This window comes from Pogona vitticeps, chromosome 7, assembly GCF_051106095.1.
Source record: "Pogona vitticeps strain Pit_001003342236 chromosome 7, PviZW2.1, whole genome shotgun sequence".
Lineage (NCBI taxonomy): Eukaryota > Metazoa > Chordata > Lepidosauria > Squamata > Agamidae > Pogona > Pogona vitticeps.
This window is the reverse complement of record NC_135789.1, coordinates 4,466,823-4,483,268: the sequence shown is the minus strand read 5'-3', so window position 1 is coordinate 4,483,268 and position 16,446 is coordinate 4,466,823. Positions and strand designations below refer to the sequence as shown.

The following is a 16,446-nucleotide window of genomic DNA, read 5'->3' as shown; positions in this document are numbered from 1 at the left end:
AACCCATTACCGGTGGAGGATGATTCAATTCGCTTTCGGACCTCCTTTTAAGCCCTCCGAAGAACGTGGCCAAAACAAAGGGCAATTTAAAAAATTAAAAGTTTGAATCAAAAGACACAGGGCTCTCAGGTGCTAAAGGATGCAAGGGGACCCCCAGAGGGAATACCCATTGGCCACACTGCCAGTCTCTCCCCCTCCCCTCTGGAGACACAGATAGGCACCCATCTGTTTAACCAGGACATTTGTGATTTGGGCATTACAGGCATACACTGGGAAATTCACTTTTTCTTGAGATCTTTTTACTTACCGAGGGTCTCGTTCACCACTGTGGGAATTATGCTCTTCAAAGCATTACAGTTGGTGTGCAAAGCAGGGTTCGCATTCATTTCCAAGAGCCACACCTATTTTTAAAAAAGGATTTTTGTTTCTTTAGATTCATATCTCATTATCGAGCGTCTACCCTTTGGGTTGTGAAAGCCAACAATTTCATTAAAACTGGATTTTGGGTTCATTCCTGGGGTCTTGCTGTAGTTAGGAGAAACCTCAGAACCTCTGAATGATGCCAAACCAGTGGAGCTTCCATTAAAGTTCAGATCAAAACCCAGAGCAGATCACACCTCTACAAAATCAGAGTTCCCTTTGTGTCAAACAACTTATACTTTTGATGCCTCAGTCCCAGATAAGCGGGTTTGTGTGTGTCCCATCACTCTATCAGCTACTCCACACTGGCTTTCAAAAAACCCCAATAAGTCTGTAAGGTCAATGTGTTCTTCAAAAGCCTATCAGATACTTTGAATGAAACTATTCTACGATTGCCCACTAGGGGGCACTAGAAGTCTTCCAGTTTTCTCTTAATAAACCTCAGCACTTCCTCTCCGCCGTGCAGGGGATTATGAGCAGAATCAAAAAGCAGACGACGGAGTCTGGTGCTTGACTACAATGCCCATCACGGAGAGAGATACTGGGGTGTTGTAGTCCAGCACATCTGGACAACCATCAGATTGAGGAAAATTTATGAAATGGATTACAGCCCGTGGTACATTTGTGAAAAAGACCTTGTTCCTGTGTTATTATTACTGCAGGATCTTCCTTTTAATATCTGGTGTTGTTGTTTCCCCCCCCCCCCCGCGGTGTGTCATAGATTTTTGTAATGGGGGAGGGGCATCCTTAGCCTTCCAGAGCATCACTTGGTGAAAGGAAAGCATTTAATTAGCCCCTCGGGAAGCAGCCACAGCGAAACAGCGCTGGCTCACCTTACTGAAATTACGTTCACCATAGAGGCATGCCAGCCTCTATAAAAGGGGGAGTCTCTCCACCGACAATTCATACCCTACCTAAAGAACAGCAAGGATTGTGTTTCAGTCACTGCCCCCGCCCCCCAAATGGTTCAGTCACTGCTATGTGATATTAGGATTTTGCTCATCACATCCTGAATCTGGCAGGGAAGCATCAGCTTTTCGCGAGTGCTCAAAGGGACCAGGTGCGTTTTCAAAGAAGCTCCTCGGAAAGACAGCTTCTGTCATGCAAAATGGGATTTGTGTTCATCAAATGAAGGCAGTACCTTAAAATCTTCATCGATCAAGAAGTCACAGCCGATCAGGTCAAAGTAGCCCAGTTTGCAGTCCAGCTTGGACTTGACCGCCAGGAAACACTGCAGCATGATCTCCTTCATTCTCCTCTGAAAGACGAAGAGAGGAGGCAGGCGGTGGAACATTCCGGAAATCCACAAAAAACTGTCCTCTCCATTCACTGGACTCCGCAGGTCTCTAGCAGGGACTCCCAACCTTGGGTTTCCAGATGTTCTCGGACTACAACTCCCAGAAATCCTGGCCAGCACAGCGAGTGGAGAAGGCTTCTGGGGGTTTTAATCTGAGATCCAAGGTTGGGAACCACTGTTCTAATGGAGAGCTGAAGGGTCATATTCCTGGGACTCAGGCTGGGAGGAAGGGGGCCAAGCAAAGCTCAATCAGGAGCCCATTCCATAGAGATGGGGCCACCACCGAGAAGGCCCAGTGTTTTGTAGATGTCTTCCTGACCTCTCTTGGTATGGGCAACCCATAAGAGCATAGCCTGTGAGGATTGGGTGGCACAGGTGGATGTTCCCAGGGAAAGACACCCCAATTCCTGTTAAGAAGATATTATCATCTCTCCCACCGGAGAGAGGAGACTGGCTTAGGGATATGTCCTCCCAACAGGTGTTAAGGAAGGACTACGGGGAGCTCTCACTATTGACTCCCATTTTCCCCCCACCTATCTGATGATCAGATCAGCTTAGAGAAGGGGGTAGTCCTGTGTGAAAACTCACTGTAAACCCATTGAAGACCCAATCCTTGGGGAGACCTTTCTCTTGCTTGAACCTCTCGTTGACGTAGGTGTTGAAGCGGTCCATCTGCCAGACCGTCTCCTCCTTGACATGCGAATACATGGGACTCTTCTTCTGTACATACTGAGGACAGATAGAGGAAAAGCCATGAATCCATTGTTTTCGCTGTGGGAACAAGGGTCTGCTAATGTGCCTATTGGTGCATAAGCCCATGGATGTGTTTCTCCTATTAAGAAGTTCTTCACAGAATGAGAATATAGTGTCAAATTGGTAGTGGACAAAGCAGAACATAATGCAGAAACTGTGGGAGTTATTGCAATCTTGCATGCTACCTTTAGTAGGTTCGGCTAGGTGGGGCTTTTCTGGGCTGGGGTGACCGTCTGTCTATCCAGCATTAACCAATGGTTCCCATCTACCTTTGATTCAAAGAACAGCCCTGCCTTCCTGCTCTGTTTCTTCATGTCTCTGTTGACCGTCGGTAATCTGCTAAGATCTGTTGCTCAACACAGTTACGTTTTTAGCTTGCTGTTACCTGTTCACTGTAAGTAAATGAAACCTCCCCCCCCCATACTGTGTCAGAGTGAATTTATTGAGACTGTGGGGGCCAGAGCTGATGAGAATGGATTCATCTGGAGAATTTGAAGCTAATTCTGCTCTGTAAATCTCCACACTTCTGCTGCACAGCTAGAGGAATGTAACCAAAATTCAAAACTCTGCATCAGAAACAAGCTTCTACAAAGTTATACAGTGGCTGTTTTTAAACTCAGATTGATGACTAGAAAAGTTTATTATTTGGAAACAACAACCCCCCCCCCCCCGGGGTGACACACAAAGGACTTATTTTTCCTCAAATTTGGTGGATTTCCATTTCCAAATACGAAAAACTGAGGGTTTATCCAACCTAGGGCACAGAGCACAAAATTAGACAATGCCAGAGTATAATGAGGAGGAGTGTCTCCACTGCCAGCTGTTCAGGTGAGCATCTCTTTCCCCGCCCAGTCCCGATAGAGTCACAGGTAATCCCGGGGCTTTGAATAGGAACACCTGGCCCTCCTTTGAATCTTTTGTGGTGAAGAGCCGTCCTGTGGCCCCCCCAAGACAGCCTGGCGCGCGGAGCTGAGCAAACAACTAGACTCCAGGAAAAAACGAGACAATCGCCAGGCGGGGGCATATGCCGGAGACAGACAATGCGTAAGGGGAGGAGATCTCCTATGTTCCAGCTGTCCCCTATTTATCCGGGAGTATTCCTATTTCCTGGTGCCTGTCCTTTCGAGAGCAAAACGGGCACCACCCCCTCTGTGAAAGGACTGCACAGAAAATATTTTGAGATAAAAAAATCGGCTGGAGGACTGGGTCACGAATTCAGAAAATAGGAGGGCAGCCTTGTCTTTCCTTTTCAAGATGTGAAATATTTCTCCTTAATGTCACTGCATTTCGTAGAAGCCCACCTGCTTTCCCTCTCTCTCTCTCTCTCCTTTCTTCGTATCATGTTGAGGTGGCTTAACAGCTTTATTTTACCGTATCAGGATTCCCCTTTTCTCGCACCGTTTCTGAAGAACTCTCCGGGACCGTCCAATGAGTTCGGCTAGTGAGGGTGTTTGTATCTGACAGGGCCTGAACGGGGGCCACGACGGGCCATGTCTTGGCGGACGGATGGACAGAACTGCCTGGCCTCCCTCCCTCCCTTTGCTCCTTTTCCTCACCTGGTTGGTCAGATGAGAAGTGAGGTCTTCCGACTTAGGGTCGTAGTTGAGGCACGTGAGACGGACGTAGCCATGACCAAAGAACACCATGTAGGGTACGGTGCAGGCAATGAGGAGGTAAGAGCGAACGTCAAACTTTTTCCCCTCTAGGAGTAGAGGCTTGTCAATGTACCTGAGGAAGGGGAGAAAGGGAGAAGGATGCCATTGGGGACATACTGTATATTAGTCTTTAAAACATTGTTTCAGTTGTGTGCATACCTCCCTCACTGCGCACAAGCTCTCATCCATGGATTACAGGTCCCTGCCCCAATGAGCTTCCAGTCTATGTTTTAGCAAAGGGAAAACAGCCTATCGCAAAGAGAGACACAGGGCAGGTAGGAGAAGATGCGGCAGCTACCAATGTTGCTTCAGTTGAGGTGGTAGTTAAAAGTGGGAACCCCCCACCCATGTATGAGACTAAGGAACCACCAAATGATTCTCTCACCTGCGAGACAGAGAAATGATTTTGGTCAGTTTGGACAAGGTCTTGCACATTCATGGAGGTGGTTTTTGTGTAAATTCGTGTAAACTGCAGAATGGAACGATGATGGCTCTTTGGCTTGTCGCGTGGCCTTTTCAAACTCCGAAGCACCGGATGGGTTATTTCTATCTTTTGGATCAATCCATCACTTTTTTTTGGTTGGTGATTCTGTTTGCTGCTTTGCTTTTCAGAGGGAAAAGATACTAGCTTTCGTTGACCCATTTGGCATGAATCACAGAACCCTTGACTGGAAAAAATGCACACTCATCTTGTTTTTTTGCCTTGGAGGCACAAATCCTGGGTCGGAAAAAAAAATGGGCTCCCCCCTGAGGCCTAGAAGGCAATGTAAAGACTTCTGGGTCAAGACACAACTTTGTCCAGGCACAATAACTCCTAACGTGACCAACTCTGGGCTGATCTCCGGTTAAATGTTGAAAAAGCTTAAGCCGACAAAATTCCTCTCTAACGTGTGCTAACCTCTTGGTTGATTCAGCCTGTGTATTCTGGCTCCAGACGTTGCACAATTTAATTTCTGAGAAGTTTTTAAAACATGGTAAATAAGAATAACAATAAAAGGGATACAGCAGGCCACCGTCCGCTGCTTATCACCAGCAGTGGTTCCTGCTCGAGCGTCCATCTCTCTAAGAAGCTCATGGGAGACACAGCGAGTGACTGCTCAGTTGCCTGCAATGTCAGTGCGGCGTTGGGAATCTTATTCAGCTTAGACAATGCAAAGTCTTTGGTTCTGCCTTAGTTTCTCTGAAGCTCCCCACCGATTCCCAGACAGAAATAATTTCTGATCTCCCACTGTGTCTCCTTCTTTCCCTCCACCTGTTAAAATGCTAACTCTTAATAACATGACTTTCTTAAAAGAAACCACAAACACACAGACACACACACACACACACACACACCAGTCAAGCATGCTAAACTAAGCCTCTGATCACAAAAGGCAGGAAATCCTTAGATTAGGAGCTGCCCAAGCTTTTCGCTTTGAGGGTTTACATGCCTTAAACACAGGAGAATGCCTTACACTGAGTCATTCCCCCCGATCTTTGAGCTCCCTGTTTTTAGTGTTCGAAGGCAGCAGGAAAGGAGGAAGCCCGAAACATGAGACACCCAGACTCTCTAAAGGAAGCCACTGCCTTGAGTGTGCAAGACCTGAACAGACTGACTCGGAGGTCGCGCCTCCATAGGAGTGGAAGGAGTGGATGGCACAACCGCAACCACAACAGTTTCGATCGGCATCTTTCCCTACCCAGTGCAGAGACCCTGGGATTAGCTTGAGCACCATCCACCAGGTGAAGCACCAGATTTCAGATGAGTGACTACATCTTACCGTCAAGATGCTAGCCGTTGGCCATGGTGAAGGAACAAAAGACTGGGCCCGGCCCGGCCCCAGAAGGACCCTTGGAAGGGTTATAACTAGGGTGGAACGACTGGAGCATCGCCCCACAGATGCCAATATTTTGAAGACTCTCAGCCTGGCCTACCTTACAGGGACGGTTGGGTGGATCACCGCCATATATGGTCTGGCGGTTCTTGAAGGAAATGGGAGTATGCATATAATTTTTTTAAAAAAATGAGCCACACTCAGAAAGTTGGTTCAGGGCCACCTCAAATCCCTGGCCAATGAGCTCAAGATGGGCAGATTGGTGGTTTTGGACTACAACTCCCAGAACCCCCTGTGCAGCATGAGTGCTGTAGTCCAGAAGCACAGGCCAGAGCCTCTCTCGTGAGGATTCCTATAAAATCATGCACCAGAGGGATGAGGTTTGGAAGGCTTGGGAAGGCAGCAGGATAAGAGGAACACCAAAACATGAGATGGATGGACTCATTAAAGGAAGCCACAACTTGGGAGTGTGCAAGAACTGAAGAGGGCCAGTAATGAACAGACCTGCTTGGAGGTCAATTTTGCAAGAGACCATCCTCCTTACTGGATTTTTCCTACCTTTGCACAATTCTGGCCGGGGGCGTTTTGTAGGGCAGTTTCTGGTACATTGGGTCTTCCTCGACGTTGTGGAGCTTGACTTGTAAGCTGTTGACCTCCGCTTCATTTTTCAGGAGGAAGATCCCTCGGCCTTGGTTGGAGCTCGTGGGCTTGCAGATCCAGATCTGCGGCTCTGGGAGAGGAGAGGAGAGATGTCACTCACTGCTCCGCGTAAACTGACCTTTTAATGCAGATAATTCTGCTGAGAAGGTAAGAAATAGCTGTGATTCTTTTTTTTTCCCTTCCTTGATACAATCCAAAAATAGGCACCTGCTGTGAGATTTTTCATTCCTTTGTGAGAACACAAAGACCAGAACTTTTTTTTGCGGGGAAAATGCCAAAGTGCTATTTTTCAAAATAAAAAGGTGCGTCGTGTGGAAGACAAAGTTTTGGTCACAAATCCATAGCCTGAAATATTTTGATGCAAAAGAATGTAGAGTAAATGGGGGAGGGGGTTTACAAGTTTAAGCAAATACAGTACATAAATCAATAAATGTTTCTATATATATATTGCCTTTGTGGGACTAATTTTGAGCATTTCTGGAAAATGTGCATTATGGGAAAATATGGTTAAAGGTTGTCTCTTTGCACAAACTATCACTTGCACAAGCCCTGGATGGGTTACTTGTGTCTTTTTGATCAACCAGCCTGTTTTAATTTGTTTGCTGTGTATATGAGCTAGTGAGGGGGAAAAGTGAAAAATGGAAAGTGAACAAAATCCATTATCATCCAGATGGCTGATTGGCTGACTATCGGATCCCACTTGTAGATGTATAATGCATGAACAGAGGAAAGCTAATAATTTCCATTGATCACCTCTATATATTTCAAAGAAGATTTCTCTCTCATCTTTCGTGTCCAGGCGGAAAGTCTCGGGGAAAAAGTCTTCCAATCTCAGCATTCTGCAAAAAAACTCAGGGTAACAATGCATTCAGACATGCATTTTCTTCACGTAAGGATAGGAAACGCCATCAAAGAGCAAGCCATATGTATGGAATGGCTCATCAAGGGTTAAGGGTCAGACACCACTGATGGATCTTCCTCATTGACTCACATCACCATGAAGACAATATAGTTCAGTGGAAGCAGCTAGTAGCCTCTTTGAATCCTTGAGCGATCCTTCCATTCCTATAACATACCACCCAATCAGCGATCCTATTGTGATCATGATCTCACAATGTCAGATGACTGAAAGGTAGAATTTGATACAGTACTCTGACAGCATCTGATTCAGATTTTTTTGAAGAGTAAATTTTGTCAATTTTTTGTTCTTGAGCTTTGGTGTCTATTTGCTTTTCGTAAAAATTAACTCTAAGATATTGTTATCAACTGCTATGGGAACAAGGTTGTATCTCCTTTCCAAAATCAAGGTTTTCACAAAACTCTGTTCGTCTGCTTCCTTTAAGTGTCATCAAGAAACACCATCCATCCCCTGGCATGCAGTTACTGAGAAGCAGAGAGGATCTTGCAGCTGACTCACATTTTTCTAAATTGGGATAATTTGCATATTTCCTGCTCTTTTGCCTAATGCTACTATATATATATATATTTTGATGTTTGATAATTTTTTGGAACCACACTGAGCTGCACTCCGGTGAATAATTCCAGCTTGGATACATCTTTTAAAATTATTGACCCTCTCATTCTAACGGTTATTTCAGCCCTCTTCTTTTTCACACGCATGTCCCTTGCCTACAACTTGATCCAAGCCTATCAGGGACCACCTTGCAGATCCCTGATTGTTTTCCACATGTCAAGTGGAAAACCAGACATTACAAATGTAATGCCAGTGGTGATGATATTATTAAGGACAACAGAGCCAATTCAGAGTGAGGGCATGTTTCCTTTATCATATTGCAGGCTGACAAGGGGAAAGATGCATATATAAACATGTACTAAGGAGGTTCTGCTTCTTCCTAGAGGCTCACCTGTCACAAAATGAATCAAGATTCTTAATTTGGGTATACATTTCACTGGTCTTAGCCCCTCTCCCAAACCACTAAAGTGGTCTTCTTATCCCACAAGGCACTATGAGGTTGACATGAGGCATATGAGTGTTTCAACTCAACCCTATCATTTATTCATATAATTATAACATTTAAAAGGTACAACTACTGTTTAGGCTTCTGAAGATCCGTTCTCCTTCCTCTCCTAATCTCGGACAACTGGAAGTCTCAAACAATTACCTCTCGGGCTTCTGTTACTCCAGCATGCTCCAAATCCGTTCCTCAAAGCCCTGAGGACTTGAGAACTATCCAAAAGCAATGGCTCCCCAACCTTGGGACCCCCAAGTGTTCTTGGACGGCCGTTCCCAGAAGTGGCCACCACAAGCTGTCCTGGCCAGGATGTCTGGGAGATGTAGTCCAAGAACATCTGGCCTACCCAAGGTTGGGAACCACTGTCCTACAGCAGTGGTTCCCCAACCTTGGGCCTCCAGATGTTCTTAGACTTCAACTCCCAGAAATCATGGGCAGCAGAAGTGGTGGTGAAGGCTTCTGGGAGTTGTAGTCCAAGAACATCTGGAGGCCCAAGGTTGGGGACCACATGGAAGTGGAATTCCAACCCAGAATTGGTTTCTAGGATTCCACAGCCCACAGCTTCTCGTTCTGTGGCCCCCTCAGAGGTTCCCGGGTTCATAAAATTGGCCTTAAAACTCCATCGATGTTCTAAATGGATCCATACATCAAGAAAGGTGGGAGAGGATAAAGAGGAGGCTGGACCACTCCAGGTGGCGCTCACTTTGTGTTTCTGTTGATCTTCCTCATCACCCGCTCGTACTCTCTGAGGTTCATCAAAAGGCCGATCTTGGTGGTGAGGATTTTGTTGTTCGGGATCTGATAAAGCAGCTGTTCTCCTGGGAGGAAATGGAGGATTTCACCCGCGTCATAGAACTTACAAGAACAAAAAAATATCCTTCTTCCTAAATGGCGTGGAAGGAATACGCGATTTTAGAGATTCAAAAATGAAAGAGAAACAGATGTGGCAATACCTCTTCCCTAAGCTTGAGAATTAAATTAAGTCTCTGCTATTTTGTAGACTCCTTTCACAGGTAGCAAAAATTGGGGCAGTGGAGAAGGAACTTCAGTTACTTCCCCCCCCCCCCCGAGAAAAGGAACAATAACCCAGCATAGAGGTCTTGGCAAATGGAAACAAAATGGTGGCCACAGGCTGGTGGCCGCCATTTTGTTCTCCAGAAGTCAAGTACTGTAGGATAATATAAAGTCTTCCTTCAGTCAAATTAGTGTGTGGCACAATTTAAAATTATGGAAGGATATGAAATACAGGCAAAATTCAAAACAAATTAAAATGTGATGTTAAATAGACTATTTAATTCAACAGTGTCATCTCGGCCATTTGTTCCATCTTCTTTGGTGCATGTGATCGGGCATGAATTGCCTACATATAAGTGGTGCATGGATTGAATTTCTCCACAGTCACAGAAGACTGTGTCGGGGGACACAGCAGGAGCCTTGCCGAAGAGTGGGAAAGCGCTGAGGGTACATTTGAGCATCTCCTGGACCATGGCGTGAAGGTGGCCTATCCTTCACGTCTAGAAGCATTAAACGTCCTGTTGAGCAAATTAAGCCTGTTATCCTCATAGTATTTCCTTCCCAGACTACTTCTAAGGTAGAGTTTGGGAGGGGTTCCAAACACAGAAGCCAAATTGCTAACTGGGGTCAGACAGAGGGATCACAGACCCCCTTTGTTACAGCAGCTCCACTGGCTGTCAGTCCATTCCCTGGCACAATTCAATGGGATGATTCTAACCTATAAAGCCCTCAGTGGCTTGGGTCTAAACTACGTCAAGGACCACATCTCCCATTATGAGTCTGCCTGGGTGTTGAGATCACCAAGAGAGGCCTTTCTCTTGATCCAACCACCTTCACTCGTGTGTTCACTGGGGACACAGAGGACAGCCTTCTCTGTGGCTGCTCCTAGACTCTGGAACTCCCTCCCACTGGAAGCCAGGCTGGCCCTATCTTTGCTGTCCTTCCGCAAACAAGCAAAGACCTTTCTCCTCAGGCAAGCTTTCCCTCAGTGACTGGGGCTTTTAAAGAAATGGCTGCGTCTTCCTGCTTTGAATAGGTTTTCTTCATGTTGCTTCTGTTTACCATTTTTTCATGTGTGTATTGACTTGATCCATCTTAGTCTTTGTAATCTTACCGTTTTTAGCTTTAAATATTGTCTTTTAACGATACAAGCCCTCTCGGTCCCTTTTTTTAAAAAAGAGAAAGGCAAGGTACAAATGTTTTACACAAATTGGCAAACAAATCATGAGTGGAAACCACCGGGAAGAGCTCTTTTTAAAATTGCCACAAAACGGAGAGAAACGAAGGTGTGCGGTTCACACACAGAGAAGTCTGCCTAAGGATGGCTGTCATTGCCCCCCCCCCCCCCCGGTCGGCCCCCATACCTTCCCTGAAGTTGTAATAGGTGTCCCGAAACTTCGTTTCGCACCATTTCAGGATATAATCCTCCCGCCGGTTGTCATAGATACGCTGCCAGCCCCTGTTCTTGCCGTAGATGTTCAGTCTGCACAGAGAGAAGACAAAGACCTCCCTCATCGATTGGCATCGTGATGCGTGCACCTTGGGTTTTTTTTTCAAAACATGGCACCATGAGCCTCGCCCGTTAGCCAAGGCTTCATGAAATCCCTAAAAAGCTCCCTTCCATCACCGCACAGTCAGGTTGCAAACCTCACCCTAAGGAGGGACAGGGCCTTGGCTTTCCGCTGAAGAAACGGGAAGGGGCCAAGCCATCCTTCTCGCTTGGGAGGAAGGGAGGGAGGAACAGAGAAACGCTCCTTCTAGGGACCGTCGGGCAAAGAAAGAGAGCCTTCTTTCTATGACTTGGCACCCTAAAATGATCGGCGAATGCCCCCCCCCTTGGTCTGGAGTCTCTGTGGCAGTGGTGGCCAACATGTGGCCAGCAGGTTATTTTGGCAACCCAGTGTCTCCACATCCTTCACAAACCTTTCCTTCAGCATCCTCCACCACGTGGAGTCTTTCCTTCCTTCCTCCCTCCCTCCAGGTGCAGGGGAGGGGGATCAGGAGACAGGTCTCTTATTGTCTCGTGTGCTCCAAGAAACATCTGGTGGGGCTACTGTGAGATACAGGAAGCAGGACTAGATGGGCCCTTGGCCTGATCCTGCAGGGCTCTTCTGATGTTCTTGAGTTCCCCCTCCCTCCCTTCTCCTCCCCTCCTCTGGCTCCAGTCCCAAAAGACCATCCAATGCACCTCAACCTCTCTGAATCAGGAGGTCTTCCTTTTGAGGTCCTCCTCAATGTGGGTTGGGAATGGACCCAAGCTTTTGCCTGAACTTTCCTGGAGCTTTTCCAGAGTGCTGAAACTTGGTTCACCTTTGATCACTCCTATAAAGTTCGGACCGAAACTCTGAGGGGGATACACTCCGTCCTTGTGAAATAAGACCCAACTGCCTCCTTACATCTCTACTCCATTAGCTCCTCCGATGTAAAAGAAAGGCCCCGATTCTTCTGGCTTTTTTTCTTCTGGAAGATTCCCTCGGGGAGGTGGTTTGGGGGCATTTTTGGGCCCCTTTGACTTGGTTTCACTTATTGGCTCCCCTTCAGCCAAGTCAGGAATGCCTGGAATGAAAAAAAAAAAAGAGGTCAAGTGTTTTTGAGGAAGGCTTCTGGACTCTGATGGTGAAGGTGGTAGTGCTTTGGGAACAAGATGTGGGGAGGCTGTCTTTGCTGCTCAGTCTGTCAGCCAAATATCTTGGGCAGACACTGGATTTGTATGTTCAACATGATGGATTTGGGTGATCAATGGAGGGCTCCCCCCCTAAGTGGTTTATGCCATCCACTGTGACTCACAAGAAGTCCAGATCCCAGCCAACATTCAAGCTGACCAAGTTTCAGCAGCACACAAGAGAGAGGAAGAGAGATGGATTGTGCTTTATCCGAGACCAGGAAATGTATTTATGCCACTTAATTAGATGGAAAAGAGGTCGGAGCAATTATATGACCCCAAAGATGAGAAAACCAGCTCCTTACAGTTGCTAATTGGCCCAAGGAGCCAATTGGCTGCTACAAATGCCAGGTTCCATGTGAGGGGAAACCGAAATAGAAATACTTGCTCCTGGAAGATGGGACTGCATGGAACACAAGGGTGCAAGTGGCCCCAGTGATACCCAGTGTCTAATTTAGGGTCAAACTACACATTACACAGAGCACTTCCTTAAGAGGGCATTTCTTAAGTGCTGAGAGCAACTGATAGGCATAACAGAAACGTTGCTCACCTCTTGTAGTTTGTAACTTAGTTTGTTTACTTAGACATAAAGATCTCCTGGAGCATTGACATTATTTCTGTTGAGATGACATGTAATGTGTAGTTTGACCCTTCATAGTGATCCAGGAGCACCACTGTAATAAACTTCCTTAAAAATATCATTAAATTGATTGGTCTAACTTTGGAAATCAGCACAGTGCTGACACACTCAAAAGAGCTCAAGATTTAGCAGAGCTGTCCCTAAAATTTGGCAGAGTGTTTGAAAGCCTCTACTTTAAAGCAATTGACCTCTTGATCAGGGTTAGGTAACTTGGTGCCTTCCAAATATCTTGGACAAAAATGCCCATCATCTCTGACCCTTGACCATTTGGGCAAGAGATGATGGGACACCAAAGCCCCAAAGTACACCAAATTGCTTAGGGTCTCCCAGCTTTATATTGCTCTCTTCCAAAGCTAGATGATGTGTCAAGTGAAAAAGAAAATAAATTTGCATGGACTTGAAACATGGAACAAATTTATGCAATCCACGCTCCTCGAGACTATTACCAAAAGCACGCACACATAATTTTCAGTTCTCCTATCACTGGGAAGCTTGCAGTTGATGCTTTATAGTTTTTCAAGATGTATGCAAATAAATGCACACAAGGAGGCCAAAAGCGTATCTTCAAACAATGCAAAGAAACCCACTTTTGCTGATAGAGGAAAAATGCATACAAAACACACACATTAAGGATATGCATTTAAAAGCAAGCAAGTTGAGGCAACGGGAGGATCAATGCCATGAGAGAGGGGAAGAGAAACAGCAATGAAGAATTTCGTACTATTTGGCTTTTGGATCTGCACGTCTTCAAGCTCGTCGTTTTCAGACATCCTCAGATATTTGTTGTCTCTCCTATTTGCACCACCCTTGGAATCTATATGGAAGCAAAACAATGTGTTCTAATTAATGTTCGTCTTTCAATTCTACAGTGGTGCCCCACATGGCGATGATAATCCGTTCCATAGAAATCGCTGTTTAGCGAAATCATCGTCATGCGAAAACTGTTTCCCCATTGGAATGCACTGAAACCCATTTAATGCATTCCAATGGGGAAAATACATCGTCGTCCTGCGAAGATTGCCCATAGGGAAGCCATTTTGCAAGCGCCGATCAGCTGTTAAAATGGCTGTCCTGCGAAGCATGGGTCCCGAAAACACAGGGAAGCCATTTTGCGAAGCTGCCAATCAGCTGTAAAAATTGTCATCTTGCGAACAAACGGTCCACGAAGCATGGACCAAATCATTGTCCAGTGAAAATCCTCCATTAGAATCACTGTTTTGTGAATCGCTATAGCAATTGCAAAACCTCATCGTCATGCGGATTTGTCGTTTTATGAGGTCGTCGTCTAGCGAGGTACCACTACCATCCAGCGAATTATAGGAAGGAAGGAAGGAAGCAAGGAAGGAAGGAAGGAAGGAAGGAAGGAAGGAAGGAAGGAAGGAAGGAAGGAAGGAAGGAAGAGCTTTGCATGTAGAAATCTAGCATTGTGAAGAAACCCTGCGATGCTGGCTTTTTGTGCTGCAGGGAGTTTTTGATGTTGTTTTTGCAGGTAAGGACACACTGGAATGAGGAAAGTAAAGAAATATCAGGCAATGTGAGGAGATGTTTCAAGCAGGTCCAGCTGCTTTCATGGAGCTGAGGGTGTCCCGCATGCTTCCACAGGTTGAATGAGCCACTTGTCCCAAATTCAACCCAACGTGCGAGGATGTCAGAAACAGCAAACCTCTGCTACTCTGGACCCATAGTGAAGGCTCACCTCCTTGCTTATTGGATGGCGCGCTTCTGATCCTTGAGTTGTTGTTTCTTCTACTTCTGCCTTCTGTGGTTGTCCCCCTGTGCGTCTTCCCTGGTTTGTAGTAATATGGGTACCAACAGAAGCCTAAGCGAAGGGCAGAAGCTTTCTCACTGGCTCCTAAAGGCCTTTCATCCATCCATCCTATAAACCAAGGCACCCTCTATGAGAACCAGAGTGAGGTGGTAAAAGAGGAACAAGGTATGTACAGGAATGAGCGAATATATTTCTTCCGCTCCTGGATAAAACGTCTTTGTTTTGAGACAAAATCTGAGAATGGTACCTTATAAGACCATGACTTCCATTCTCTCGAGGAGATTTGGGGTACTATAGAGTTTTTTAAAAAGTAACTTTCTGAATTTCAGAAGGGGTATCTTTTCTTTACCCCTTCTGAACTTATGGGAAATGGTAGAACATTGTTGGGTCAGGGGGCTGACCAAAGGCGATTTGGAGGTGAAGAACCCATGAGGTTGGGCCTGAGTGCGACTCCAGCTCCGGGTTTATCTGTCAAAATGGAACCCTTGAAAAATTCACGATTTTGAGCAGCTTCCTTTCCAGCCCATTCATCTCCTTCTTTAATCAAAGCTTTTGCGAAGAAACCTTGGCTTGCTAAGAGCAACTACCCTCTCCCTCTATCTCCACTTGAGCCTCGTTAGTACTTCTGACTGCCTCTTGCCATTTAATTAATGAACACTCTCTGCATTCGAGAGCAAGGCTGCACTTTTAACGAGGCCTGCCTGGCAGAAAGCGAGTTTTTTAAAAAAATCATCCTCTTCTCTTAATTTTTAAAAGGCTCTTGAGGTGACCGCCCCAGAATAGGATGTTGCTTTCTCCCTCAGCTATTCATTTATGGGTGTAGAATTCCCATGGGGACGCGAGTGCGAGACCTGGTATTGCTCTCCGAATTCCACCACCAGCTCGCACAACCCTGGACAGCCATGACCGACAGAAGCAAGCAAGACTGAACTTGGACAATTGGATGCCTGACTTAGATCTTGGGAAGTTACTTTTCTTGGCCTACACTCTCCAGAACCTTTGCTGCCAACGTGACTGGTGGAGGATTCTGGGATTTGGAGGCCCAAAAATTGCTCACTTTCCCAAGTTCTAACTGGTCTTCCTCGGTGAATTCCCTACGAATTTTAAATTTCCTCGCAAAGCCTTTGAATGCCTTGGTTCCTTTCAAGAGAGACGGGCCCACCTGGAATGCATGATGGTCTCTGGAGAGTCAAGAAGGGTGGGACGCCAAACAGCTTCTTCCTGCCAACGTTTTGTTCCTGGGGAGCCGGTGGTAAGTCTCCTCCCCACCCAGAAGCCATCTCCTCCGGAAGCTGACGCATGGCGCTGATCACAATGGGGCATCTGTGATGTCACCTTTTGACTCTGGACTCAGGCAGGCAGCCCCCACCAGAATTTTCCCCTCTCTGACTCAAGGTGGGAAAGATCTGTAGCTCACCCTGGCTTTGCATCCTAGATGTCCAGTTCAAATCCTGACATCCTCAGGTAGAAGGAACAGGTTGCAGGTGATGGGGGAAAGGTACCTCCCACCAGATCTGTCAGAGACCTTTCAGAGTAGCTGCCAGTCAGAGTTGGTGACAGTCCTGACTTCTTGTCTTCTTGAATAAGAAATCCTCTAAAGCTCTATGTTCCTTCATAAACACAGTGGAAAGAACCTGAGGTTTACAAAGTGGCCGTATGTCTAGGAGGAACTGAAACTGACAGATCTGTCCATTCAGGCAGAGAGCTCTGAGTTCAAGACACGCCTCCTGTTAGCAGAAGGGCACAGCTGATGGAAGGTACCTCTATCCAGTGAGAGGAGATTCCTGTTT

The 16,446-nt window shown here is 46.2% G+C and overlaps 1 protein-coding gene across 7 annotated transcripts in view; it reads right to left on the bottom strand.

Annotated features, from left to right (window-relative positions):
- Positions 1-16,446, bottom strand: part of TTLL10 (tubulin tyrosine ligase like 10) — a 121,104-nt gene that overhangs the window by 5,952 nt on the left and 98,706 nt on the right. For all 7 annotated transcript variants that reach the window (XM_078379245.1, XM_078379247.1, XM_072977606.2 and 4 more), the window contains 10 exons: positions 13,610-13,702; positions 11,983-12,142; positions 10,951-11,069; positions 9,276-9,390; positions 7,353-7,438; positions 6,498-6,669; positions 4,027-4,198; positions 2,306-2,446; positions 1,562-1,678; positions 308-401 (listed from right to left, as the gene is read on the bottom strand). In XM_078379245.1, coding sequence (XP_078235371.1) covers positions 308-401; positions 1,562-1,678; positions 2,306-2,446; positions 4,027-4,198; positions 6,498-6,669; positions 7,353-7,438; positions 9,276-9,390; positions 10,951-11,069; positions 11,983-12,142; positions 13,610-13,702 — 1,269 coding nt within the window. The remainder of the gene's footprint in view (positions 1-307; positions 402-1,561; positions 1,679-2,305; positions 2,447-4,026; positions 4,199-6,497; positions 6,670-7,352; positions 7,439-9,275; positions 9,391-10,950; positions 11,070-11,982; positions 12,143-13,609; positions 13,703-16,446) is intronic.